The 27,719-nt window shown below is 41.0% G+C and overlaps 1 protein-coding gene across 4 annotated transcripts; it reads left to right on the forward strand.

The window, feature by feature from the left end:
- Positions 1 to 416: 416 nt before the first annotated feature.
- VEZF1 (vascular endothelial zinc finger 1) lies at positions 417 to 15,111 on the forward strand. Of its 4 annotated transcripts, none has more exons than XM_036755379.1 (7): positions 436 to 612; positions 5,205 to 5,899; positions 6,680 to 6,743; positions 7,605 to 7,788; positions 9,250 to 9,375; positions 11,675 to 11,719; positions 12,284 to 15,111. In XM_036755379.1, the coding sequence occupies exons 1-7, from the start codon at positions 580 to 582 to the stop codon at positions 12,709 to 12,711; spliced, it is 1,575 nt and encodes a 524-aa protein (XP_036611274.1). In that variant the 5' UTR covers positions 436 to 579; the 3' UTR covers positions 12,712 to 15,111. The 4 variants fall into 4 exon arrangements, with proteins under 4 accessions (XP_036611276.1, XP_036611275.1, XP_036611274.1 ...); XM_036755378.1 differs by having other exon boundaries at positions 461 to 612; positions 7,587 to 7,788; XM_036755381.1 differs by lacking the exon at positions 11,675 to 11,719 and having other exon boundaries at positions 417 to 612.
- Positions 15,112 to 27,719: the final 12,608 nt, after the last annotated feature.

The following is a 27,719-nucleotide window of genomic DNA, read 5'->3' on the forward strand; positions in this document are numbered from 1 at the left end:
CGCCGAGGGTCAGGGCGGAGCGGGGCGCGGCGCGGGGAGGGAGAGGGCTGCGCGCCGGGTCTGCGGCTGGGAGCGAGCGGCCGTCTGGCCTGCGCCCCGCGGGGCAGCGCCAGACCCTGGCGTCCTCCATCTTCTCTCCTGAGCCTCCCCCTGCTCCCGCTGCCTGAGCCGCGGACCGCAGCATCCCACACCCCCGCGGGGGGGGACGCCGCGGCGCCTCCCCGCCCCCGGCCCCACCCCAGCCCCCCCGCCGGGGGCCCGACCCCCCAACGGGCAGCCCTCGAGGGCGCCCCTCTCGGGCGCGCGGGCGGCGGGGGGGCGCGGGCAGGGCGGCGGGGGCCGGGGGCGGCGGCGGCCCCGCCGGGGCTCCCCTCCCGCCCGCGCTCGCCGCCGCGGTGGTGCGTCCCGGAGGTTACCGGAAGTGGCCGCGCTCGGCGCTGCCATGTTGAGGAGCCGCCGCCGCTGCCGCCGCCGCCGCCGCCGCCGCCGCCGCTTTGTTGTCGCCTCCTCCGGCTGAGGAGGCTCCCCGAGCGGGGGGAGCGGGGAGGAGGGGGCTCGGCCGCCGCCGCCGCTGCCGCCATGGAGGCCAACTGGACCGCGTTCCTGTTCCAGGTACTGGGGGCCCCCCCGGGGGGCGGGGGGGCGCAGGGGGGCCGGGCCCCGGGCGGGCGGCGGGCGGGCGCTCCTCCTCCCCTCCTCCCCGCCCGCCCGCTCGCTCGCCTGCCTGCCTGCCTGCCTGCCGGCTCCGCGCCCCGGCCCCAGCCGGGCCGGGCCCCGGCCTCTAATCCCCCTTTGTTTTTCCTCCAGCCCGCCCCGGAGCCGCGGGGCGACCGAGGTGTGAAGAGGCCGCCTCCCGGGGCGCGAGGGTGTGTGTGCGTGTGCCCAGGCGGGGAGGGGGCCCCCCGCGGCCTGGGGGTGACCCCCCTGGGCCTCCCGCAGCCACTCACCCCCTTTCCCTCCCGCTCCGAAGGGGAAGGGAGGAGGTCGGCCGGCTGTCACCCGTCCGCCAGCCGGGCCGCTGCCCTAGGGAAGGGAAGGGCGCGCGGCAGTAGCGCCCCAGGACCCCGGGGGGAGTGCGGACCGAGTGCCCCCCCAGTCCCTCATCCCGCCCAAGTTTCCCGGCCCGTCTTTTCTCCTCTCCCCTTTGCCTGCTCTCCTTTCTCTTTCCCTTCTCTCTGTGCTCCCTCTTTTTTGTTGCTACCCCCCCCCTCTGCGCAGGCCATCCCCAAGTGTGCAAGGGGTATTCCTGGGCCCCCTGGTACCCCCTGTCCTCTCCCCTCCCGGCACTTGCCTAGTTGGAGGGGTTTTCTGTGGTCAGTGTCTGTGTCTCTGAACTTATCGACTGGATTTGGAATTGTCCTTTTACGAAAGCCCCTGCACCGGGACTTGACCGCAGCTGACACCCCCTTCCCCTCCTGCAGCCTTCTCAGCCCCCCCCCTCCCACTCAGTCTGGGGAATCCCCCCCCCACCCCCGGGAGGCGAGGGATGGGGCCAGGGTCCTGGATGGAGCGACCCCTCCACTCCTACTGGAGCCCTTGTCTCTGACCGCGCACATTTCCTCTGACCCGGGGAGCGCCAGAGAAAGAAAGGGAAGGAGACTGGGAAAGATCCCGCTTGCAAAGCCCCCAGATGAGTCACCCCTTGGGGTGTTTTTCTTCTCTTTCTTTCCCGAAGCCACCCGCTTTCCGCGAGAAACCGTGAAAGTCATTTGTATGGCCGATTTACTAACTGGCTTTACTTGGGCGGGGGAGAGAAGGGGGGGTGATGCTGTTCGTCCGAGAACCGAGATGATGACCCTGTTTGGATGCCCTGGAATGGATTTTTATTTATTTACTTTTCTGTTTCATTCCAATTTACAAACGAAGCGTTTAGTGGGCAGTTCTGATGAGCTCACTGGGAAACTTCGGAATAGAAAGAGGGCAGGAAACTCATCACTTTAAAGTGCGTTCCTCCCACTTCTCTGTTATTTTCCTTCTTTGAATAACTTCGTGAAACCCCAGACTCCTGGAGCTCTTGAGCCCTTTTACTGAGTTAACCAGGAACGGATGTAGAATTTTTAATAAATGTATTCTCTAAACCACTCTACCCACCTCAGTGGTCTTGATCTGAGAGCTGGAGAATCCCAACACATTATCCGTAGTCTTTTTTTTTCCTTTTTTAATTTAAAAAAAAAGTGTTTGATATCTGCAAAGCTGTGTTTTGTGGGTAGTTTGAGGTTGGGTTGTTTGTTTGTTTTTAGCTTTATAAACACAGGCTTCTTGAAATTGAAGTTTTCAAAATTATGGGACTCCTGAAACTCTTTGTCTCCCACCCAATCTGATCTGCTTTACTTTATTACATTTTGATGAATTTGGTAGTCAGTATGTGCTATATACATTTTAAAAAATATAGTGAATGTTTTGTTAAAGAAGAAATAATATATAACTATTGAATGTCCAGGTGGTATTAAAAGTGACAAATATCCTCTCTAGAAAAACCTTTCAGACATTCATTAAAAATGTGTTTAATAGGCCTCTGGAGTAGTTTTGATAATGATGAATGATTTAGATGACTATATAAACTTAATTAGAGATTGTGAAAATAAGAAGTACCTTGTATTGGGGGAAATCCTTAATTATTAATATTTATAAAGTTAATTACTACTTGAAACATATAATATTTAAAATTTTACTCTCCTTGGACAAATTTCATGTAAGATCATTGATTAACTATTATTTATTGATAGATTTTATGTGATTTCGCACATAAAATTATTTCAGGCTTTTTTAAAAGCAGATATCTTACCTCATAGACAAGTGTGAGAAATAAATTTTTGGTCCAGAATTTGGCTGTTCATATAATTTTCATTAAATTATGAGAAAACCGAATTAATATAGATTTGGAGAGAGACTGGATATAGAAAATATTTCAGGAATTTCTGTTGAAAGGTATTGAATAGGTCTGCCCTGTTTAGATTTTAAATGATTTCCATTGAGGAAATGAAGGAGTAAATTACATTGTTTGTTTCCATTAGCATCTTATCGCATTTATATTTTAAAACAATTTAACACCTGCTTACTTTCCAGATACAGGGTAGAAAGTGAAAGCCATAGCTGTTAAAATGTTTGATGGATGATTCTCCTAACAGGACATTCAAGATATGACTCACTGATGCTAATTTGTTTCAGTACAAAATCTTTTACCCTCTGGCACTGGAGATTTCACGGTGCCATATCCTACCACCCTGAGTGATGAAATAACATTTTTGTTTTGTTTCTCACCAACTGGAGACAAGGAAAGCTCAGGGAGGGGTTAAAAGCACCACAGTTGAAGGGGGGAAAAAATTGAAACTTTGATTTGATGATGATTCTAGTCAAATAAAAGCCTGCCCTGCAGATGGATTTTTTTTTTAAGTGTACCTTACCATAGTCAGCAATTGTTGCTTTAGTCTGTCCCTACCGCTGATATTGGCGGGGGAGGGGGGGAAAGGAGCCAGTTCTTTCATTAAGAAGATTTCTCATAGAGGATCTTGGAAATCAAGGAGTGATTTGTTCAATAGTAGGGACATTCTTGATAATTTCATTTAAGAAATGATTAAGGGAACTCTTAGGATGCTTTTGAAAGTGAGCCTCAGCAGTTCTGTGAAAGTATTTACATGGCTATCTATATTGATAAAATAGTACTAAGTGCTTTTAGGGCTCAGCCATCCTAATGGTTCTTTAGTATTGAAAAATGCCTCTAAACTATCTGAACCTTGTCCAAAAGATTTGTATTCTCTACTATCTGATCTGTCAGATGGTTTTGAAATTGTGTATCTTGACCAATCTTCAGATGTTAACTATTTGTATACTGTACATAGATTTGGGAATCTTAGAATCCGATTGGGAAAAGGGTAGGATTAGGCTACAGATCTCTTTAGGCTTCTTGCAATGTCACCCAATGAGATTCTTAAATCTCATATAGAGACCAAGAGAAACTCCATAAAAAAGTATGCTGTAATTCAGTACGAACACTAAGTCCAGAGATGCCCTGAACTGATGTACATACAAAGTTTCTGAGAGCTTCCCAGGACTCAGAGGGAGGTGAAGTCAAAGGTACTAAACCTACTAATTGAAATTAAGTCTGTGGATAATCACACTGTGTGGTCATGTGGGACACTGATTTTAAGTTTAGCTTTGGCACTGTCATCAAATAAACAGGGAGTAATAGTGGGTATTCTTCTTATCATTTGGGGAGAAATTGTATGCATGCATATGAATGTGTGATTACATGTCTTTGTTTTTCTATCCTGAAGGAGGCTAGCTAAATGACTGCAGGATTTGTGATTGTAGGTTGAGAGAAGGATAAATAAGTTTCTAAAGTCAGGCTGTGGAAAAAGGCCTGTACACTGTGCTTGAACTTTTTAGGGTCTTTAACTCTGGTTGCTTGTGTCCTCCTAGGAATATGGAAACCTAAACTTTGGAGTTTGGAACCATTGCCTAAGTCTCAGATAATATGTGATAAAGGGAAACATATTAGAAAAACTGTTTCAGAAATTAACCCATCATATCTTGAAGTATTTGTTAGCATGGTGATACTATGAATCTTGGCAAAATCAAAACCAACACGGTAACAAATACCAACAAGTTGATCCACAGGGAAAGTTAGGCTTTATAGCTGATGGAAATTTCTAGGCAGCCTATTCCTCAGTTTTTATGGAAGGTTGTTTTTTGGGATAGAGGAATGAGGAGGAATGTATATTAGAACAAAGCACTTGTCTAATATTTTAACAAAAACAAGAACTTCTGCAGAAATACAGACTAAAAGGGGAAATCTAAATTTTTTATGGTTTTTGTCTTTAACCCATCTTTGACCATGCAGTGGTCAAAGATAGTTTTTTGGATAAGTTACTTAAACTTGGCTTTAGCACTGACAGAATAATGCCAAGATGCTTTATCAGTTAGTGCACCCCTTCTGAACTAAGGTAGTCTGGTAGTTGAGTCAGCTGTTTAAAAGTGAGAGCAACTTTAGCTCAGGAACAACAAAAGTCTGTGTACTATATGGTCATTTAAATGCTGTGTACTGGGGTTTCTGAGTTACTGCAGGTTTGCTTAACCCCTATTACAGAGAGTATGTTTTCAAGGTCTTCCATTTTTTTCCTTGGGTTTGTGTTGTCCGGAGCATGTTGAATTTTGAAGGCTGTTGTGAGTGGTTGTGTTTCTTAAGTGTAAATGTTTGGTTTTAGGCCCATGAAGCCTCCCATCACCAACAGCAGGCAGCACAGAACAGCTTGCTGCCCCTCCTGAGCTCTGCTGTGGAGCCCCCTGATCAGAAGCCGTTGCTTCCATTACCAATAACTCAGAAACCTCAGGCACCACCAGAAACATTAAAGGATGCCATTGGGATTAAAAAAGAAAAACCTAAAACCTCCTTTGTGTGCAATTACTGCAGTAAAGCTTTCAGGGACAGCTACCACCTGAGACGCCATCAGTCCTGCCACACTGGGATAAAGTTAGTGTCACGGCAAAAGAAAACCCCTACCACAGTGGTACCCCTTATCTCCACCATCGCCGGAGACAACAGCCGAACTTCGTTGGTCTCAACCATCGCAGGCATCTTGTCAACGGTCACTACATCTTCCTCCGGCACTAATCCTAGCAGCAGTGCCAGTTCCACTGTTATGCCAGTGACACAGACAGTCAAGAAGCCCAGTAAGCCAGTCAAGAAGAACCATGCTTGTGAGATGTGTGGGAAGGCCTTTCGAGATGTCTACCACCTTAACCGGCACAAGCTCTCTCATTCAGATGAGAAACCCTTTGAATGTCCTATTTGCAATCAGCGCTTCAAGAGGAAGGATCGGATGACTTACCATGTGAGGTCTCATGAAGGAGGCATCACCAAACCATATACTTGCAGTGTTTGTGGGAAAGGCTTCTCGAGGTACTGGGTTTTTTTCTTTTTAAACCTATGTTCTCAGTGAACTTCATTTTTGTCTCCCTGAAGATGGGGGAGGGGGGTTATTTTAATAACGGGTATGGGTAAACTTGGATTACCACATGAAATTGATGATAGGTACTGAGATCTTGTATATCTAGGTCACTGGTTCCAGTCAGCATCTGGTGGTCAGCATCTTACTTTGTTTAGGAGGTGCCCTGGTAGATTCAGCCCTGAACTTAGTATAAAAGTATATATTGCCATGGCAATTGAATGTCTGGGTATAGGACCTACAGACTGTGTAAGCCAAGGAAGCGTTCCTCCAGAGGAGGGGGAGCTTTTCTAACTCTTGATAAGGTACTTGGGAAAATACTTCTTTCCTCCTGTCTGAATGCTGAGACTTGCACTAATTTTTCTTGGATGAAATGAACTTTAAGGTTCCTTCCAACTCTAAAGTCCTATGGTCCTAGTTTTCAAAACCTTTAAAATTAGTATAGATATATCCTTATAGTCACATATTATTAGAGCTATAATTTTGGCCATATTTTAACTGTGTAGGATAAGGATTTAGTGTAATTTGATGTTGCAGAAGAGACAGTCTTCACAGGTTAGTAAGGAAAGTTTTTATTTGTGAAAAGGAAAGTATCATTAATGCTGTCAACTTTCTTTAAACTACAGATACCACTTTTCATCTCTCCCCTCTCCAAAGGCAAAAGGCATAATATAAGCATCACAGTTGGTGCCGTCTCTGTGTTCCATTACATGTTGTACCTTTCTCTTTCACAGGCCTGACCACTTAAGCTGTCACGTAAAACATGTCCATTCAACAGAGAGACCCTTCAAATGCCAAGTAAGAGTTAAAATGACTTATCCTTAGTATGTCAGTTAATGCACATGATCTAGAAAGTATAAGCTAATCACATCTCTCAGATGCTGAATGGTCTGGAAATTACCAACTTGAATAATGTGGTCCATTTAAATGCTAGTTTAATAATAACTTAAAAAGACAGTTTCTATTTCTGTGATACAAGGCCTTTTAAAAACTGAAATATTTTACCTTTGTCAAGCAGTTGTCCCTTTACTTTGGAAACACCATTTTTATTAGTAGAAAAATACCTTACCTTACAAAGGTCAGTTTACATTTGGATGAGAAGGATGTAAAGAGGGTTTAAAATGAATTTCTGAGTTAGTAACTGAGATTTGTGAAGAAATAACCTGAATTTTCTCCAAATTTTTAATAACTGGTTCTTCTTACCAGGTTTAAAAAATATTCCTTTGTACTATTGTGAGAGATTGATTGATAGTTAGCTAATGATTTTGTGTAACATAAAAAAATTATAACAGTTAAAGAAAATTAAATACTGAAAGCTAAAACAAAAGACTTTTTAGGCATTAGTTATTCTAGTTTGTTGCTGAAAGTCTTTGACTTAATGTGATTGATTAGTCACTACAAACAAGTTGGAATAAGTACAAATTACTTGAATTCAAAGAAAAAGCCAAAAGAGGAATTTTTTTCCCTTTCCCTGAAGTGGAAGGGGCTAACATCCACGAAAGATTTAAAATCACCGTTTATGACACTAATAGGCAAAATATTAATAGTTCTATCTGTCTGAGTAATGTGGGCATAGTAACACATAGATAGTACAGCGTGCTTCGAAATGAGTGGAACAGGATAGTCTATATTTAAAAAAAGTTTTCCTCCCTCATGCAGACATGCACTGCTGCCTTTGCCACCAAAGACAGACTGCGGACGCATATGGTTCGCCATGAAGGAAAGGTATCTTGTAATATCTGTGGTAAACTTCTGAGTGCAGCGTATATCACCAGCCACTTAAAGACACATGGGCAGAGCCAAAGTATCAACTGTAATACATGTAAACAAGGCATCAATAAAAGTAGGTGAAACTTTTTTATGCTATATATATTTTAAATTGCTTTTTAAATAAGGTACCAAAGATGTTCAAATCATGCTTTGTCAACTTTAGTATTTTTGCTTTTTACTGAAATCTCCCAGGGTGCCTCAGAAGAGGAGTGTAATAATGTTAGACATTTCCAACCTATACACAAGAAACACTGGCTCAGGAGCTCCATTACTTTCAAATCTTATGTTTGTCCACATTGATTTGCAAGCCTCATTTGTTATGTATGCCCATGTTAGAAATAGCATAATTGTCTGACCACTCTTTTCCAGTGAATCATTTTTCCCAGGCACTGGAATGAAAAGTCTCAATGTATTAAAACTCAGGGAGCAGAAAGTAACTGTTGTCTTGCTGCTTATCCTCATTAGTGGTGACTATTTTAAAAGTAAAAGAAATTCCAATATACTATTGATCACTACCTGATTGTATTAAGGTAACAGCCTTAAAAAATAACCTTTTTTAAAAGCAAACTAAGGCTTCTGGAGTTGTACTTTTTTTTCTTTTTAAAATTTTCTCAGTGAACTTAAAAAATTTCATCTCTGTGAAAAGGTAAGAGTCTCTGTCTCTCTAGAATGGGTATAGGCAGGCAAATAGAGCTGGATTACCAGAGGAGATTGTAATAGGAACTGAGATCTCATACCTCCAGGACAGTTGAAAAGTTATGACAAAACCATTTCCCGCCTCAAACCAGTTGAAGAAAAATGAAACTGATTTATTTGTCAAAGTCTAAGGTTTGGAGATTTAGTGTTTCCCATGCACCAGTTTTTGATGATGTTGCTTGCTGCTGCCACTGCTAAATAATTTTGCATTTGTACAGGCTTCTTTTCTTTAAGATCTCTGTAGTCACTTGAAATAGAACTTTTCTTGACTTTGTTTTATATTTGAGATACTCAGCAGAAACAACAGATCCTCAAAAGACAGATGATTAAAAATGAATGAAACACTTTATATGCGTATTAAACTTGACTAATTTAACTTATTTTAAAGCCTATATGAAGTGAATAAATCAAATTATCTAAGTGTTTTTCATTTTATTAGGAGTATTTTAAATTAAAGTTGAATTTTAATGTGCTTCCTTATGGTCAAGAAAAAGCAGAGTTAAACATTTTGAGAAACAGATTGATTAAGCCTAACAATTGTTCATTAAATTCCCTTTAAAAGGCATCAGCATTTTGAAATAGTAAAGAACTTTTTTGGATTGTTTGTTCTGGGGTTCTCCAGCATCCCTGCTCTCCTGTTTTGTGTTTGTTTCTTATCTTTTGGCTGATATGGTCATTAGTCATAGAAGAGATGAGCTTTGGAGGAAGCTATCTGAACAAACTGAAGAATAATATAAGTGGGTATTAGTATCCAAGAGTGTCTCTTTAGGAATTTTGAAACAAAACAAAAATTCTCAAAGTGAATTTTATGTTTTGCATTTTTATTTGATTGGAGTAGCATGTATGAATGAAGAGACCAGTAACCAGAAGCAGCAGCAGCAGCAGCAACATGTGACCAGCTGGCCAGGGAAGCAGGTAGAGACACTGAGATTGTGGGAAGAAGCTGTCAAGGCAAGGAAGAAAGGTAAGAAGAGGTTTATGGTATCTCATATGTAGGTAGAAAAGTGTTTTAATTTAGTATGTCAAGTAATCAAAGTAAGATACTATGTATAGTGAAGGGTGTTAAGTTTGTGGACTGTAAAACATGCAGGAAAAAATCCAGTAAAGTTTTATTTTTTACAATAAAGTATCTGAATAACTTTTTTCCTTGTTGGAGAACTGGAATTTTTGTATATCTTTCTGGGTTTCTTTGGTCTGTGTTTGTATAAAATTGGAGGCAAATTTGTTTCTTGGGTAGATGCTCAATAGCTTTCCTTCTTTGTTGTCTAAGAACCACATTTGGCCATTAACGTCCTTGCATTTTTGTCTACTTTTTTCTTTCAAAAACATTCTCATTTTTAGTGCTGGATGACACATCACTTTTGCGCTTTTATCAATCATTGGATAATTCATTTCCTTTGTGTCCCATCTTCCCACTATAACCCTTCCTGTTCTCGCCTCTCTGCATCTCTTCCCCTCTTCCCCCATCAACTATAGTGCTTATTTCTTTCCTCTTCATGGTTTTGATGTTGGTATTGTAATTCACTGGGCTCTGGGATCAGCATAAAATGCCTCAGTTCCAAAGTTTATTGTAATAGATGAAAAATTTCTCTTATGCATATGTTAAAGAATCAGTAAAAGTACTAATTGCTCAATATAGCTGTTCAACTTACTGGTCAGAGCTTTGACTTCTGATCTGTCGTGGGGCTACTTCAGATAAGTGTATTTGTCAGCATATCTCTAATTTCTGGGATATTTCACCTCACCCTGTGGCAGGTTTATAAACTCCTGCCTTTCCTCCAGTCCCCATTACTTTTAATTTGTTAGAAATCTCTTGAATATATTGCTCCATTGTAATGTCCTATGTCCTGTAGTTTCTTCCGTCCTTTGCTTTTGTGTAGGGTGGCTGCTCTCCCTTCCCTCAGATCCCTTCTAAACATCTAACGATTTCACTAAAGATAGTGGAGATAGCATCATTTTTCATACATCCAGTGGCAATGGAGAAAAAGAATGCAGTATTCCAGACAGGCCTTCCTCAAGTGCTGCTTGTTCCTGTCTTCCAGATGTAATTATTTGTCATTGTTTTGACAAATTGCTAGTGATGGGAATAGATGAGTTGGGGGTGGGGGAGGAATATTGTACTAGGGTAGTTAATATAAGTATTATAAAGTGGCTGCTTATTAGTTGAAAAAATGATATTCAGAGCGTTTTATTTAGAGGTCAAGGGGTCATAAATGTTAATCAAGTAATATTAAAGGGACACTGTCAGGATTGATAAAGACCCTAAAAAGTACTTTTTGTAAGATAATATCAGAGTGAATACATCTTGATTAGCTATGTTACCACCACCTCTTCTATTAGATATTGTATTTCACTTTGCTTATATAATAACTCAACTGTTTAGGCTTATCCTTTGACCCCTATGAAACAAAATGCTATTGTGTTCCCATTCGTTGCACACAGTCTGTAGATGTCAGAAAGCTCTGTATCCATGTTCAACTTTGTAACATTTGAGAGAGTAGGGGAACCTTGATAAGTTTAGGGCATCAAATAAATTGACAGTGTCCCTTTAAGTAGTGGGGGCTAATGTTAGAGAAAAGAACATAATAAAGTGTGTAATTTGTGCAGCCTGTATTGAATTAACCAGGGAATGGCTGCTTATTAACTCTTTCATGGACAAAACATCCACACTTTGAGTGACATGGCCCACTTGTAGAGCAAGTGTGCAAATACCAAATTTAGCCCCAAATTCATTTTAGCTTTAGTCTACTCCTTTTCGTTTTGTTAGCCACTTTACTGCTAGCCCACCCATATCCCTCTTAGAAGTTCTGTACTCTGGCTAACCAGCAGGTGGTGCTGATTTTTGTGGGGGTGGGGTTGGGTTATCTTTAAAGGGAAATTTTTCCTAAGAAGTGTCCAGCCATTGCTGGATGAAGGAAGGACCAGGAGCCCTCCAGCTCACTGGCAAGTTTCCTTGTCTGGGCCACTGGTTAACCCTTTTCTGTGTGCTTGGTGGTATGTGTAATGTGTGCAAGTATATTGTATAAGGATTGAACTAGCCTATTAAGTTAATATATAAAAAATATGGGAAATGGGAGTGGGGTTGGAAAGTGGGTGGGGCATAGATTTAAGGGCGAAGTGTTTTTTTTTAACATACTTAAGAAACTTAATTGTAATCAGGTTTATTTAGCAGAAATGATTTTTCTAAGACTGAAATAAGCAGATAATTAATGAAACAGCTTTGCTTATCAGTCCCTAATAACGGCTTTTTAAAACCTTCACAGAATGTCAGTTCACCTTTGAGAAGGCTATAGAGTACGTACCATTCGGTATGTACACACTCTCTCCACTACTTACAATGTGCCTCATGAGAGGATTTTTCTGATTGTACGATACGATACTGTGTAACCAACGGCCCAGCTCTGTGTAAACCAGCCCCTCTCGCCTGCTGGTGGTTGGCTCTTCCCAGGAAAGCGTTTAGAATTCAGACGAACTGCATGAAGTAATAGTGAGAATACTTAGCCCTACTGCGGTGCCTCTGCCCCCCAGAGTGCCATGCAGAAGTTAACTCATCCTCACACCACCACTGTGAGGTAGGTAAGTAAGTTTGACCCCCCTTGTGGGGGGAATCCTAGACTGAGAGGCTGAGCAACTTGCCTAAGTCCTAAAGGGAGTTAGTATCAGAGACAAGATTAGTACTCTGGAGTTCCTGCCTCCCCAGTCCTGTGCTCAGAAGACACCTCTGTCATATTGACTTCTTGGTTGGAAAAATGTTATTTAATTTATTAAATGCTCGTGACTTGTGATTTTAAAAAAAAATTGATTTAGAAGATTTTTTGATATTTCATTTGTGGTTTTGAGAATCTAAAGGTCTTTTTGTCTTCTTATTTTAGAAGCTGCTAACCTGTGCCAAACCTCCACGGCTGCTACGACACCTGTGACTCTTACTACTCCATTCAATATAACTTCCTCTGTTTCGTCTGGGACAATGTCAAACCCAGTCACAGTGGCAGCTGCAATGAGCATGAGAAGTCCAGTAAATGTTTCAAGTGCAGTTAATATAACCAGCCCAATGAATATAGGGCACCCTGTAACTATAACCAGTCCACTATCCATGACCTCTCCACTAACACTCACCACCCCAGTCAACCTCCCCACCCCTGTCACTGCCCCAGTGAATATAGCACACCCAGTCACTATCACATCTCCAATGAACCTACCCACACCAATGACATTAGCAGCCCCACTAAATATAGCAATGAGACCCGTAGAGAGCATGCCTTTCTTACCCCAAGCTTTGCCCACATCACCACCTTGGTAAACAGTGTTATTAAAAAAAACCTTAAAGTAAATATTTACCAGCAACATTTTTTAGTTTATTACAGCAAAAGTCAAACCAAGAAATTGGGAGATCTTATTACACTAGTTAATAAAAGACTAAGTAGCATTTTCCTCCAATTTGGGATTTTTCAAAGTAGAGTGTGTAAAGTGATCACTGGACCACTTCCGTTTAAGCAGGTTTTTCCTTTAGCTCACAGCAATGTTGAAATGAGATAGTAGTTAATGAGATGAAATACCATAAATAAAATCAGACATATGAAGTGAAACACACATGTGCAAAAAAGTAGCATTACTGTTTTACCCCAGAAATTATCCTGACTAGGAAATCATTTTGCTTTAAACACTAGCAGAACTCTTCCTCTCCCAAATAGGGTGGATGGCTGATTTTTAACCTGCCACTTATGAGAGCTAGTGTAGAATTATCTACATTTAATGTTTTTATGAGTAAATGCATTACATTGTCATAATAAAATGCATTTCAGAGAATATGCATTTTACCTTTGGGAATATGTTAATTTCAGGCAGCATTCCCTATGGGAAAGGTGATACCAGCTCTGATATGCAAAGCATATGATAATTTATCATTCTAACTTCAACATATAATAGGGATTGTGACCTGATATTTGGAGATGTAAATATTGCTCAGCATATTAATCCTGATGGAGTATAGCCTTGTAGTTGACTTTTTATAAAAAAAAGACAAAAACAAAAATTGTGTTTGGTAAGGAAAGGCTGCTCCTGACAGAGGAGGAGACAAAAGTATGTGTACAGGGAGGCTCCTGGCCTACCTAGACCTCTGGGACTCTTATTCAAGAGCCAAGGAGTACTTTGGAATACTTAAGAAATATTGCTTTAAAATTGGAAGACGCTGGAGGCACTTAGATGTGATGTATATGCCCCCCTCTCTCCCAATCAGAACCTGTTGATATTGCAACAGGGACAGATGTGTTAGTTGCTCACTAGAAGTTTTGTCTTATATTAAATTGTATACAGTTTTTATTCTAACCACTAACTAGGTAGTATGCCCCTTCAGGACAAGCAGAGTGTGTGTCTTTTTTTTTTCTCTTTCCCTGTTTTCTTAATCAAGTGTTGTGCAGATCTGTTGACTTTTGTAAATATTTACAACATCATCACTTTTTTTCCTTAATTTTTTTTTAATTAAAGAAAACACTTCTATCAGCTTTGTGGTGTTTTCAGGGAGGCAGCTGTCTGAGCTCCCTGCAGAAACTCTGCAATGATCACACACGTTGAGACATGTGCTTTTTGTTTCTTAGCAGAATGTTTTTTCTGTACATAAGGTAGAAACCAAAAGCTAGGAAAACAGATACTCTTTAGATCATCATGCCACACATTAATGTTTTAAAAACATTGTTTAAAAGAAAATCCAAAACCAAGACTCTACACGATCTTTTTTTTAAGTTGCAATTTGTGTGTGTTTTGTTTTTTTGTTCTTAATCTTGCAGTTGAGAGAAATGGAAATTAGTTGTGTTAATCTTGCAGAATGTTTGCAGGACTATCAAACTGGACGACTTCCGTTTGTACCCCTCTGTGTCAGTCCAAACATCAAAATACCTTGCTTTCTGAGGCAGACTTCCTACATCAGGGACAGGTATCTGTGTCATTATACAAAACAGTTCTAGGGGGTTGAACTACATAGTAAAAAAATAAAATAAAATAAATAGAACTTAGTGTAAAATAATTTTATAAATGATCTTTTGTACTTTAGGACATTAAATTGTACAACTTTTGTATATATAAAAGCTTAGGAACTTTCTGTTTAGCAGGAAGGCAACACATTCCTACACTTTTAATGTATATGTTTGTTATAATGTCCATGTAAACATATGCCCTATGTTTGTGCCTTTTTAATTAGTTTGTCTCAATAAACAAAATGTAGAGAAAAATATGTAGCTATGACTTTGTTACAACTGTTCTTATCCACAGTTCAAAGATCTGTTTGTTTTTAATATGTAGAGCATTATGTGTGGACTACTGGAAGGACTAGAGCAGGGAAGGCCCGTGCCCAGCCCTGCTGAGGTCTGAAATGGGCTGCCCAATGGCCACACCTGGGGAGCAAGCTCAAGTCCCAGCATGCAGTCCCGAAGCTAGGATCTGGCTCTGCCTGCTGGCATCTGTCAACTTTATGGGCAGGCCTCCCCCAGGAAAAAAGGCTTGGGGAGGGAAGCAGGAGAGGCCTCTGGCTTCCTTGAGAGTGGCCCCCAGGTAGCAGTCCTCAGTTGGGAAAGGGTTGGGCCCCCCTTGGGCTAGAATGTGGTCATTTGAACCCTGAGAGTATTAGTTCTTTAAAAAAAAAAGTGGAGATATTTACTAGAAATGATTGTTTTATCAACTCATTGTATAATAAACAGGAGTGAGACTTCATTGTATGACTTCAGTTAAAATGCTATTTCGTATGCACTCTATTCACTTAAGAAGCTTGTCGGCAATAATAAAACCACATTGTGTCTTTTTGGGGGAGTGGGAGAGGCAAAGGTGGGGTAGGGTGGAGAACATGGAGAAGGGATGGATGCACAGAGAAGGGAACTGGCTGTATGATGGAATTTGCCTGTGTGTTGGTGCCCGAGTTGAGTTTCTACTGCTGATGAACTGATTCAACTAAGTAACAAAGGCCTGACCAACAGTGTTCTATGAGAAGGCAGTGTGTGTTCTTCCTTTTGGGTTGTAACCTAGTTGAGCTCCCCTTTATCAGATTGGCAGCTAAACAGTTGTATTAGATAATCCTCAAATCTGACATCCAGCCTGTTACGCTCTAGGGCTCGCTGCTTGGCCTGCGATCGCTTTTTATTGTGTATCCATTTCCCTCCTAAGGTGTGCTCCTAAATGAAGGTTTCTATGTACACAGACAATTTTACCTGTCAATACCAGCACTGTATTACTAACATGCAAAATACTGCAAATTTATTTTGACAAATTAAAGTTAACCAGTCACAAATGTCATGGATTGCTTAATACCTCAGAAGCTTCACTAATTTACTATGATGGAGAAAGACTTTGAAGCATGACTTCTGGAGGCGTGAATTTATTTAAATTGGGAGGAGGAGGGAATAAAAGGGGTTTGTGTGTGGCCTGACTATTCAGAACTGTCATGGTGTCCCAAGGGAAGGAACATTGGTCTACAGACTGGGGAGAGGCCCTCTCCAGAATAACCCTAGGCAAGCCTTCAAACCAGTAGTTTTAGGGGTTCAGGCCAGTGCCTACCCACAGAACAAATGGCAAATAGAATGCTCCTATATCCATGCTTTACTTCTTAGCTGTCCTCCCCTCAATTTTCTTTTACCTAAAGATGGGTTTACATGTTCCAAGGATGCATTCCGTTAAAAAATAGGTTTAAAACATAGATGGTCTGTTTTCTCCAGGATTAAGTATAGAATGGGCAAAGCTTTTTAACAAGATTTTCAACCTTTAAAATGTACTTGCCCTTGCCTCCCTCCTCATCAAGTCAGAAAAACTGGACAATGAAGTTTTCTTTGTGGGTTTTTTTTTTGTTTTGTTAACAATGGGGAGGTGCCATGGCATAATATTCATCAGTGTAGTTTAGAAGTGTCCTTAGTGTCAGTGGAATCCTAGCTGTCCTTGGAGAGATTTGTTTGCTGACTGGGACTACCTGCTGTTTTCAGGGTGCCCTAGGCACCTGGAGTTCTGTAGTGATGTCCGGTTGTGGGATTTTACTGTGAAATCTTCAGAAGTCATTGTGGAAAATGCCAGAGCAAGATCTTTTAGTTGGACTCTTCATACTTCTGAAAGTAAATGGGAAGATGCTTTTAAATTATTCTGCCTGGCCACTTTTTCTTTCTCACTTCCTTAATTTTTGTGTCATCAATCTGGTACATTTGCTGAGTCTCCTGGATTCTTGATCCCTTTTGGGTTTCACTTTGGAAGAAAGTTCCTCGAGTGGGGTCAAATCTGCCACTTCCTAGCTGTGTGGCTTAGGTCAAATCACTCATTGGGTCTCACTTTCTTCATCTGAAAGATGAGGGAATTGGACTAGATGACTTCTTGGACCCCTTCTAGGTCTGATCCTGTGACTTCCCACCTGGCTCTGTAATCTCCCCCACAGTTGTCTAAATCCTGGTAGATTACTAGAAGATTATTATCCATTCCTTGCACAAGCAGAGAGCCCATAGATCTCTGAGACTTCAGCCAGGTCTTGGTTCTCTAGTTTGTGGATTAGTACGGTTTGTGGTGCCCAGGTTTCTAGGTTCTCTTGGTCACACACTTTGGGGTCATCTCTTTTTTGTCCATTCTTAGGAAAGGTTTGGTGGTGGAACAGGTTAGAAGGGAAGTTTAGGATTTTATTCTTCACATATCAAGAGACCCATCCCTTAGATCTGAGTACCTCCAATCAAGAGCCATTTGGATTAGCTTCACCTGGAAGAATATTTAGAATAGGTCTTGATTAACTGTTTTTTTAAAGAAGTACTTTTATGTGATAAAAATTCTAAAAAGGTGGTATGGAAATCAAGGTTTGAATTTTTGGACACAAATTTGATTTTTCTCATTGGCCTACATTATTCCAGAGATTATATCCATTCCTTTTTTCAGCAAACTCTTTGTACTGTGAATAATCACCCCATTGGTATATTTAACAGGACCAAGTTTTCAAATGTAGAATTTTCTTAGTGGGGTTCACTATATATTAGATATATGCTCTCCATCCCCATTTTTCTGGTCCATACCTATGATTTCATTGATATTGTAAACTTCTCGTGAACACATACGCACAGACACACGCACGCACACACCCAATCTAGACTAACAACTGCTCTGCAGTTTATAGTTTTAGAGCCTTGATGGGGTACTGAGAAGTTAAATAAATTGCCCAGGTGACAGAGCCAATATGAATCAGGCAAGCTGGCTTATCCCCACTTGCCTAGAGTTAAATACAATTATTGTGACTTAAAAAACTTTCTTCTTTTTCTGACATTGAGCTCCTCAGGTGGGACTGTAGCCAATTCCACATGACTGAAGAGAATCTGAGTAATGCCGACTTTTTAATCAAATGCACTTCTTAAAGCCTCCTTCAACATGTCTTATGATGGAATAAACTAAAGCTAGAGGCCATGTAGGCCTGAAGGTGATACACTGATAGCTGGGTTTTGTATTTTTTTTTAATCCTGGAGCAGTATGGAGTCAGTGAAGCTTGAAACTGACCCAAAAGCATTCCCTAAGATCCTGCTCAAGTGCCACACTTGTATGTTGAATTTCTAGCACCTTTGACGGGAAACAGGTGAGAGAAAACTGCAAAGCCAACCAGAATAAGTTTCTAAGTGGAAGCGATGAGGAAGGGAAGAAAGAAAACTTGAAAAATATACCTTGGTGCTTCCTGTGTTATAGGACAATCAGGACATCTCTCCCTGCCTTTCTGGATATGATAGCTGAAACCCCTGAATGCTGAGAGAGCTTGTTATTTCAGAGTGGCTGTAATCATTTCAGCCCCAGTCAATATTTAGAGCAGAAAAATCACTTCTCCCAAATGGAAAGAGGATAAAATCGGTGGCAAAACAGACAGGCCAGCTTCAGGTAATTAAAGAGGGTATTCCCAACAGCAGGGATCATTAGAGGGTCTCTCCCCCCTTGAAGTCACCAGAGGTGCTCTCTCCCTACTACTCCTACTCCCATTAAATCACTGTACTGTATACAGGCATTTATCTATTGTTGCTGGATTGGTAGCATCAAACACGAGAGATTTTATCACTGATCAGCTAAACTAAAATATTGCAGTGTTGGTCATAATCTCCTGATAGGAGAGGGGGAATGATGGTGACTGAGGACAGGGAATTCTGAGGTTTGCTCTCAAGTGCCCAGTTTGTTCCCAATTTAATAGACATTCAGTATTATGTACTAGGCACTAGGGATACAAAGAAAAAATAGGAGTGAGTCTCTGCTATCGAGGAGCTTACATTCTTTTGATCGATACAGCTTATACATGCAAGGTAATTCAGGAGGGGAGAGAACACTAACATCTGCGGGGGACTTGAGGGGGAGGAAGGGAGGTTGGGGTGAATGAATAATGGAAAGATTCACCAAGTTAGTGACCCCTGAGCTGAGTCTTGAGGGAAAATAAGGCAAGGATTCTAAGAATGGAGAGGTCATAGGATCACTACAGCCCAAACGGATGTCAGATGTTTAGAAGTGGTCTAGTCCAACCCTATCACTTTACAGATGAAACTGAGACCCAATCTAAGACCCAAATATATTAATACTAATTCATATTATATAGGCATTCTAAAAAGTTCACAAACTGCTGTACTACATTATCTCAGAGCTGGGACTCAAACCTAGGTTCTCTGACGTCAAACCCATTTCTCTTTCCAACTCACTACACCACAGGTTTACTCTGGGAATAGGTGACAGCTCGAGTGAATATACAGAAACTAGAGGTTAAATGTCAAGCTAGGAAATAGCATTACAGTTTGGCTGGACCATAGAAAGCACAAAAGGGACTAGATTGAGGAGAGCTAGGCTAAGGATGCTCTGGCTGCCCTGACCATGGACAACTTTTACTTGGCATAGTGGGGAGGGACAAAGGCAGATGATGGGCCCTGTTAGGGGTGGGAGCCTACCAGAGAGCCTTGATGGTTCATACCCTGGAGGGCAGGTAGCAGCAGGGACCTGAAACCCCCTAGACACACAGCCTCAGTCCTGGCCTTTTCAGGTTCCTGGGTTGCTGGGGCGGGGCGCCTCTTGCCCTAATTGGGGAGATTGATGAAGCCGCTTTTTGGCCTACTCTTTCCCCACTAGTGCACCACTCAGGACTCTTTCAATCAAGAACAATCTGTTCAGATGATTGTATTGGTGTAGGAAAGGGAAAAGGAAGAGCCCTGTCAGAACTAATGAAGGCATCCTATAGGACATTTTTTTCAAGTTAGTTTTATTATTTTCTTCTTTAAAAAGTTTGTTATTGGTCTTTTTTTTTTTAAAAAAACTTTGCCAAAATTTTCCCCAATGTGCTTCCCTTTTGCCCTCTCAGACAGCCAACCCATATGACAAATGATATTTTTAAAGACAAGAAAAGAAGAGAAGAAATCAGCAAAATTGATCAATATATTGCAAAAGCCTGAAAACATGCTGATTGCCTGGGATTTCCCAAATGAACTATCCCATCATCAGCAAATGGGGATAGTTTTATTTCCTCTTTACCTACTTTAACAGCTTTAATTTCTTCTCATCTTATTTCTATTGCCAGCATTTCCAGAACTATGTCAAATAACAGTGAGGAAGATGAGCATCCTTGAAAATATGACTTTTGTTGCTTCTAAGTGTAGCTCATGATGTCAAGGGACATTGTTCTGATCCTCATTAGACCTAAGAGAATCAGGCTGAGGGAGGTCATGGCATTTCTCTTCCTAGGGATCTTTTTACAACCTATCTGGTCTGGGGTGGGTTAGGGGTCATCTTTGCCTAGAGTAGAATGGACAAGATGACCTCTTAACAATTTCTTTCCAGCACTAGGGACTTTTAAATTTCATGATATAAGAATTGGCTCTTTTAGAGCTAGCTACTCCCTTTCCTTGGGGAAGTCCTGGTCTATAAGGCAGACTTGGACAGTTGCAACCCAAGCATTAATCATATGGAAAGTAAAAACAAAAAACAACAACAAAAGCTCAGATTTAAATAGTCTTTGCATACATTATCTTATTCCATCCTCCCATCAACCCTCTGAGATAGGTGCTCTTATTAATTCCATTTTACTGAAGTACAGAGAAGTTAAATGATTTGTTAGGCTCACACAGCTAATACATGTCTGAGACAGGATTCAAGCCTATGTCTGCTTAATTGCGAAAACCAAGACTCTATTGGCTGTATCTATGGAGTCTCATGGCTTCACTCTATCCAGGTGCTAAGACAGTCCCACTAACTTACACATTTTGCTTCCTCTTTCTCACTGAGACTTCTGAATCCCCTGAAATCATTGAACTTCTAGTCTATCCCCTGGATGAAGACCCTTATCAACACTACCAAAAGGAACCTCCCCAGTGAGTGCTCTGTTGCTGTTAGGGGAGGAGAAAGGAAGAGTGTTGACAAATGAAAGAGCAGCAGTGGTCTGAGCCCCTGGGCATTCTTCTCCACCTCTTGCTACTCAAGGATAGGCTCAGGCTCCTTTGGAGGTATTGCTTCATTTGAGTTCTTTCTTCCTCTGCACTCCTGAACTGTTTCCACAGGAGATTTTATAGCTTCTCTTTGACTTTCATGATCCGGAGAGTTGAGAAGTCCTTCCTTGTGTCTAGATGAAATCTGTCTTCGTGCGATGGAAACACAGTCATACACACTTTCAAGTCATCTTCTGCTGCATTTACCTTCCTAGAAGGGCCATTCTCTCCTCTTCTCAGAAGAAAGAAAAATGAGACTGATAGCAAAGTTGGCCCCCCCAAAAGTCAGGAAATCCTTCCATACTCCCTACTGAGCAGGCCCACTAGTTCTACCAAGTCTGATCCTCAGCACTGCTTCCTAGCTTCTTCTGCTCCCCTCTCCTGGACTCACCCACTCCTCAGAGATGAGGGCAAGCACAGAGTATCATCAGTGTGCTTACCACCACAGGGCGGGTCAGCCAGTCAATCAAAAAAGCTGGGTGGTTTTTTTATTTTTTTTTAAGGATATGGATTTTAAGAAGTAAAAGTCTTACCTGTCATTACAAGTTTGCCACATACTGAGTGGTCCTCAGATAGATGTTTGGGAAACATGAAATTTACTTATCAAATTATTTTCTTCCATGACAAGGCAGGCTGAGTCAGCACAAAGAACATCCCATAGATGAAGGAAACAGGTTTACAAAAGGGTGGTGGGGGATGGAAAATGGCAGTAGGAGGCAAGTATCACATTTTATCAGCTTTGTCATTTTGCCAAGGGATAGCCCTGTTATTAAATGGTACCCGGCAGCCTCTGAGGCTCAGGGTGAAAGTTGGGAGGCTAACGGATCTTGTCTCTGGCTCAGGAATAACACCAGACTCAGCCTGCTTGGAGGAGCGCCATTTTTTTTATTTAAGGAGAGGCAGGAGGAGGAAGAAAGCTGCATTCCTGGGTTTTCCCACCGGCCTTGTAGGAAATAGGAGAGCTCAAGGAAAACAAACTGTGAGCACATGGGCCTGTGTACTCTCTACTTTCTTCCAGGACAACAATATAGTGCCTTGGTAACCGGGCCGTTGTGTAACTCAAGCAAAGACTTCTGATGAAAGAACATGATGTTTCAACATTTCCATTGGGTAGGGAGGGAACTGGGGGCCCTGGCAAGAAGCCCCCATTTGCTAGTACACAGGGGCAGAGCCCCAGGCTCCTTCCCTTTCTCCCTCCTTCCCTTTCAGGAACAGTATTCTCACTTCAGCATGTTTTCTTGTCAAAGTCTGTGGGAGTGGGACAATCTCTCTTCCCTCCTCCTCTCCCTCCTCCTCCTTGTCCTCCTTCTCTTCCTGATGTTCCTTCCTCCTCCTCCTCCTCCTCCTTCCTCTACTTCCTTCTCCTTATTTTTCTCCTCCTCCTGCTCCTCCTCCTTCTTCTTCTTCCTCCTCTTTTCTCTCCCTCTCCCTCCTCCTCCCTCCTCCTCCTCCTTTTGAATGGAATTCAGATAGAATTGGTCCAGGGGCAAATCACTATCCTATTAAAAAAAACATGCTGCAAATTATTGCCTAAGTGGGTAAAATCGACTGCTTTTTGTAATTGAATGTAACGTTTTGGGTTGAAAGCTTATCCTCTGTAGGTTTCACTCTTTAGGAAGACCTCATCCTGTTCCTATGTAATTTGGGTTTCTTCTGCTGAGTCTTATGTTTTGAAAGCTTATTATTCTATGTACCTTGGATATTGAGTATTTGATATGGAAACATCTATTCAAAACATGTTCTTAAATTTTTTTATGGATCAATATTTGTGAGGGTGATGGTGGGCAATGCTTCTGTCTATAATAAAGATCTCATTCTAGTACAGTTTGTTAGTTGAGTTTTCCAGGATATTTTAAGTCTGTGTTGGTAGCACAGGGATTTGTCCTGTTAGCTTATGAAGCAGGGCTCTTGCAATTTTTGCCACCAGGTCATATCTTGCCAGGTATTTGGTGGGTGCTAAATTTTTTCAGCCTACAGTGATGTGTTACACAATTTTTACCACCTCTTTGCTAATTAAATTTGCATTGGTCACTAAGTCCAGGTTGACTGCTTTGTTTTGGGTCATCTGTGACATGGCTCCCCACCATTAGCAGAGATAATTGAAAGAGATCAGGGCACTATATGTGTCACATGGTTAGCAAGACACTGGACATTTTACTGCGTGACTTCTGAGGCTCTCCAACCTAGGTCAATAGTTAGACATCAATGAAAGAAAAGATTAGGGACCAGAGATTTAACCCCCAAACTGGCTACCATAACAAAATCTCCTCCTGCATCAATCCTTAAAATACATAGAATAGGATGCAAACATAAATCCAGAGAACCTTCCCTACACACACACACACACACACACACACACATTCATACACATTACATACACACATCCACATGCTCATATAATGCACACATACACATGCAAACTCACATGTATACACCGATTCATATACATCTACTCACATTCACACATATATACATACTCAATGCATATACGCATGCATGCACACATATATACTCATATACACATACATCTATGTACACACAGAAACATTCACACACGTTGATTCACACATAGAAACACATACATATACCCAAACACATATACATACATTCATATATATACACATACAATATAGCTCATATACATATATACACTCACATGCACATACTCAAATAAATGCACACACATACATGGACATGCATACATATACTCACACTCATATACATGTACCCACACAACATAAATACACAGCACATTCATAAATAGATACACACATATATACATACATTCACTGACATAATCCATGTACACATACACCTACACATTCACCACACACATACGCATACGCTCATACAATACATACATCTACAGAAACATATATTCATGCACATCCACACACTGAGTCACACAAAAAACTCATGCTCACAATACATACGCATACTCGCACAATACACATACAAACACAAACACACCTAGACACATATCCACGTAATTATTTGCACATAGATGTGCATAACATAATACCTACACATATTCACACATATATGCATACACATTCACTGATATGATCCATATGCACATATACATACATAATGCACTTACACATATATACACAGACATATACATACACACTCACACACACACACACACACACACACACACACATATATATATACACACACACACACGCACTGTTTTCTAAGTTATCAAATAATTCAGACAAGTGTAAATCATTAATTCTGGTTTACATCACCTTGGGATGTAGGCCTTCAAAGATAAAATTGTGGAAATGTTGGTCAAAATTTAGAATTCATCCTTAAAAAACCAAAGATCCATTGAATTGTTAGCGTGACCTCTCTCTCTAATACCACCCTCACATTTGTATAGCCTTTACCATTTCCAAAGCCCACATATATACATATACGCATATAAATACATGCTATACACACATATTACACACATACACATTTACATACACACACTCAGGTATGTATACGTACACACATGTACTTATATTCACACACGCATATACATACATGCACACATGCGCACAAATATACAATGCATGTGCAAATATGTACACACATATCTATACATATACTACACACACAATATATATACATATACATACACATACACACATATGGAGTTCTTAACTTGGGGTCCATGCATTTAGTTTTTAAAAATTTTTGAAATATTTTAAAACTATCTTGAGAACTATTTTTGAGTAAAACTGGTTTCCTTCGTAATCCTCTGTATTTTACTTTATGAATTTAAAAACATGATTCTGAGAAAGGCTCCACAGGCTTCAGCAGACTGCCAAAGGTATCCATGACACAAGAAAGGTGAAGAATTTATAATATATATAATATATGTGTGTATGTATATATTTATGTATACCCACATACACACACGCACATACACATACGTATACACAGATACACGCATACACATACATATACACATGCATACACACATACACATACGTATACATATACATATACGAGAATTGAAGTTCAGAGAATTTGAAGAGATTTCCTAACACCTTGTGGTCCATAAGCAGCAGAGTTGGAATTTGAATCCACATCATCACAACCAAGGATCAACTCAAGAGGCACCCAGGGAGACCTGGATTCAAATCCTGCCTCTGACCCATCCTGGGTGTGTGACTCTAGGAAGTTACTTAAACTTTCAATGCTCAGGCAGCCCTCTAAGACAGATGAGAGAGAAGGTGCTGACCTGTATGGGGAGGAGGAGTTCCCCATGTCAATAAAATGATAGGTCTCTTCCTTGATCTGTTAATAATAGTAATAATTAGCCTATGAATAATATCATAAATAATATTATTTACATACAATTTTCCAGTACCATAAAGCTTTTTATGTACCATTGTCACATTTATCGAGTCCTTTAAGGTTTACAAAGTGCTTTTCCCCACAGCAAAGCCATATGAGTATCATTAGACCCATTTCACAGTTGAAGAAGTAGGCTTCAGAGAGATCATTTCCTATGGCCAGTTAGTGTCAAAGTCAAGATTCAAACCCACATCTCTGCTGACTCTAACCCTCTTCCCACTCCCCCATACTGCCTTTACTCATTTGAGTCTCACAGCAGATGTCACAAGTATCATCCCCATATTACAGATGAAGAAGCTGAAATTTGAAGAGGTCAAAGGTCTCCCAAGATCGCAAACTAGAACCTAGACCTTTTGAATTCCACTAGGGTCAGTCTCACAACACCATTGGGTGTCTTGTTCATTAGAAGGGCTCCAGAGGGAACCCTAGAAATGATAGCTTGGGGAGTTTCATTTCCATATAGGGTAAGCAGTTGCTCCTCTTTTTTGAAAAAGTTTTGAGCACTTAAACAAACATAATGAATTGGGGAAAAGAAAATATGGTTTCTATAAGGGGAAAAAATTGCCTGAGAGTCTGCGAGAGCTCTCTGAAAAGACAAACACTAAGAGTGAGATACAGTATTTTTTGACCTTCAGAAAGTCTAGGGAAAGATTGCAGTCTAAAAAAATTAAATCAATTGATTCCCTATGGTATTATAGGGAGTATTTTATCATCACTAGGCAGACCTGAGTTCACATCTGGTATCAGACACTTACTGGCTGTGTGACCGTGGGAAAGTCACTTAATCTCTGTCAGCCTCAGTTCCTTCATCTGTAAAATGGGGTAATAATAGTAGTTTACCTCCAAGGTAGTTGTGAGGATCAAATGAGGTAATATTTGTAAAGCACTTTGCAAATCTTAAAGCACTATATAAATGCTGGTTATTTTTATTATTACTACTAAAACATAAGAAATTAGTTTAAACATAGGATACAGGGTTGAGATAAATGGGCATTTCTATATGAAGTATAGAGGAATGTAAACAACTGGGATCTCCTAGGGACCAGTGCTGAGTCAGGTCTGTCTTGATGATGATATTAAAGCTTTTTTCTAATTTTTAAAACATAACAGAGTTAGAGGAAGCTGTGCAAATCAAAATCTCCAGGTTTCCAGTTTCCACTAAACTCTTCTGGACCAGTAGATGCCACACTCACAGGGCTAAACTACAGGAAGACCTTGTAAATGGGCAGAGAGGTGGTAGATGAATTTTAATGTGGACAAGTATAAAGGAAAGCCTTAGGGACAACCAGACCCAACTATACTTAGAGGACGACAAGCTCTGAGTTATCGGTTAGGATATTGGAAAGAGACAGATTTTAGAAACAGCATAGACTGTTACCCTGAGGCAACTATCCGCTCACCATACAAGAAAAAAATAAAGGGCCGGGCATTATCAGAAAGGATATTGGGAACAGGCCAGAAAACATTGTCTTTTCTTTGAATAAAGCCTGCCTGCTTTCTTCTCAGTTGGTACGTGCCAGCACCAACTATCCAAGGAGCTAATGCATGCTGGCAAACTTGTCACAGCTCTGGAAGGAGCTGGGGTGGGGCTGAGGTGAAAGTTTGGAAGTAGAACTGCTGGTGTATGTATTTTTTATTCAAGAGCAGGCAAACAGGTTTTTAGACAAAAAAAAATGATGGAATCTGGAACATAGTCCTCTTCACCTCAAGACTAACACAAGAAGGAGTGAATGTAATGTGAAGAAAGAGTGCTAGATTTGGAGTCGTGGGACCTGGGCTCAAAATGACGACTGTACCATTTATTATCTGGGGACCTGGGGCAAGTAATTTAACTTTTGGAGGCCTCAGTTTTCCTTATCTTTAAGTTATATGACCTGTGAGATCCTATAGAGCTCTAAATTTAGGGTCCACTAATATGAAGGTTGGTGAAGGGTAAGAGAAGGGATGTTAAAATTATCTAGGGTAGGAATTCTTAATGTAAAATGCATAAATATTTTTTCTTTAGTAGTCTGACAACTACATCAATATAGTTGATTTTCTTTGTAATGCTATGTATTTTTATTTCATGTATTTAAAAAATTATTCTAAGAAGGGGACTATAGGCTTCACCTGATACTTAAGGGGTGGATGCTACAAAAAATTTAAGAACCCTGATCTAGTGGATTGAAGAGTGAGGGAATATGATGGACATCTTGTCTCTTAGGCTTGTGACCTCCTTGGTTCCACATTTGGGCATATGGGGAAACTAACTCTGAAAAGGAATAGAAAAACTTTCTAGGTTTATTCCCTCTGGTCCCAAACTATAGATCATAGATTATAGGCAGTAGTCCAAATTATCATCTCCCTACATCCTGATACTTTTTAAATATGTTGGCTATATGTCCTCTACACATCACTCTATATCAATGGGTACAAGGGACCATAAGCCCTTAAAAGATGTATGGGGTAGGGTGGTGAGACAAAAGGGAAAGAGAAGGACCTATCTTCATCTGCATCAGGAATGCAAATTATATATAATTATAAT

This window comes from Trichosurus vulpecula, chromosome 4 (assembly GCF_011100635.1).
Source record: "Trichosurus vulpecula isolate mTriVul1 chromosome 4, mTriVul1.pri, whole genome shotgun sequence".
Taxonomy (NCBI): domain Eukaryota; kingdom Metazoa; phylum Chordata; class Mammalia; order Diprotodontia; family Phalangeridae; genus Trichosurus; species Trichosurus vulpecula.

Bases quoted from the DNA above. Each gene is read 5' to 3' on its own strand.
- VEZF1 (XM_036755378.1), top strand. From the start codon at position 580: ATGGAGGCCAACTGGACCGCGTTCCTGTTCCAG. The intron at 5,900-6,679 runs GTACTGGGTTTT...TCTCTTTCACAG, and splicing joins TGTGGGAAAGGCTTCTCGAG to GCCTGACCACTTAAGCTGTC. The intron at 11,720-12,283 runs GTATGTACACAC...TTCTTATTTTAG, and splicing joins TATAGAGTACGTACCATTCG to AAGCTGCTAACCTGTGCCAA.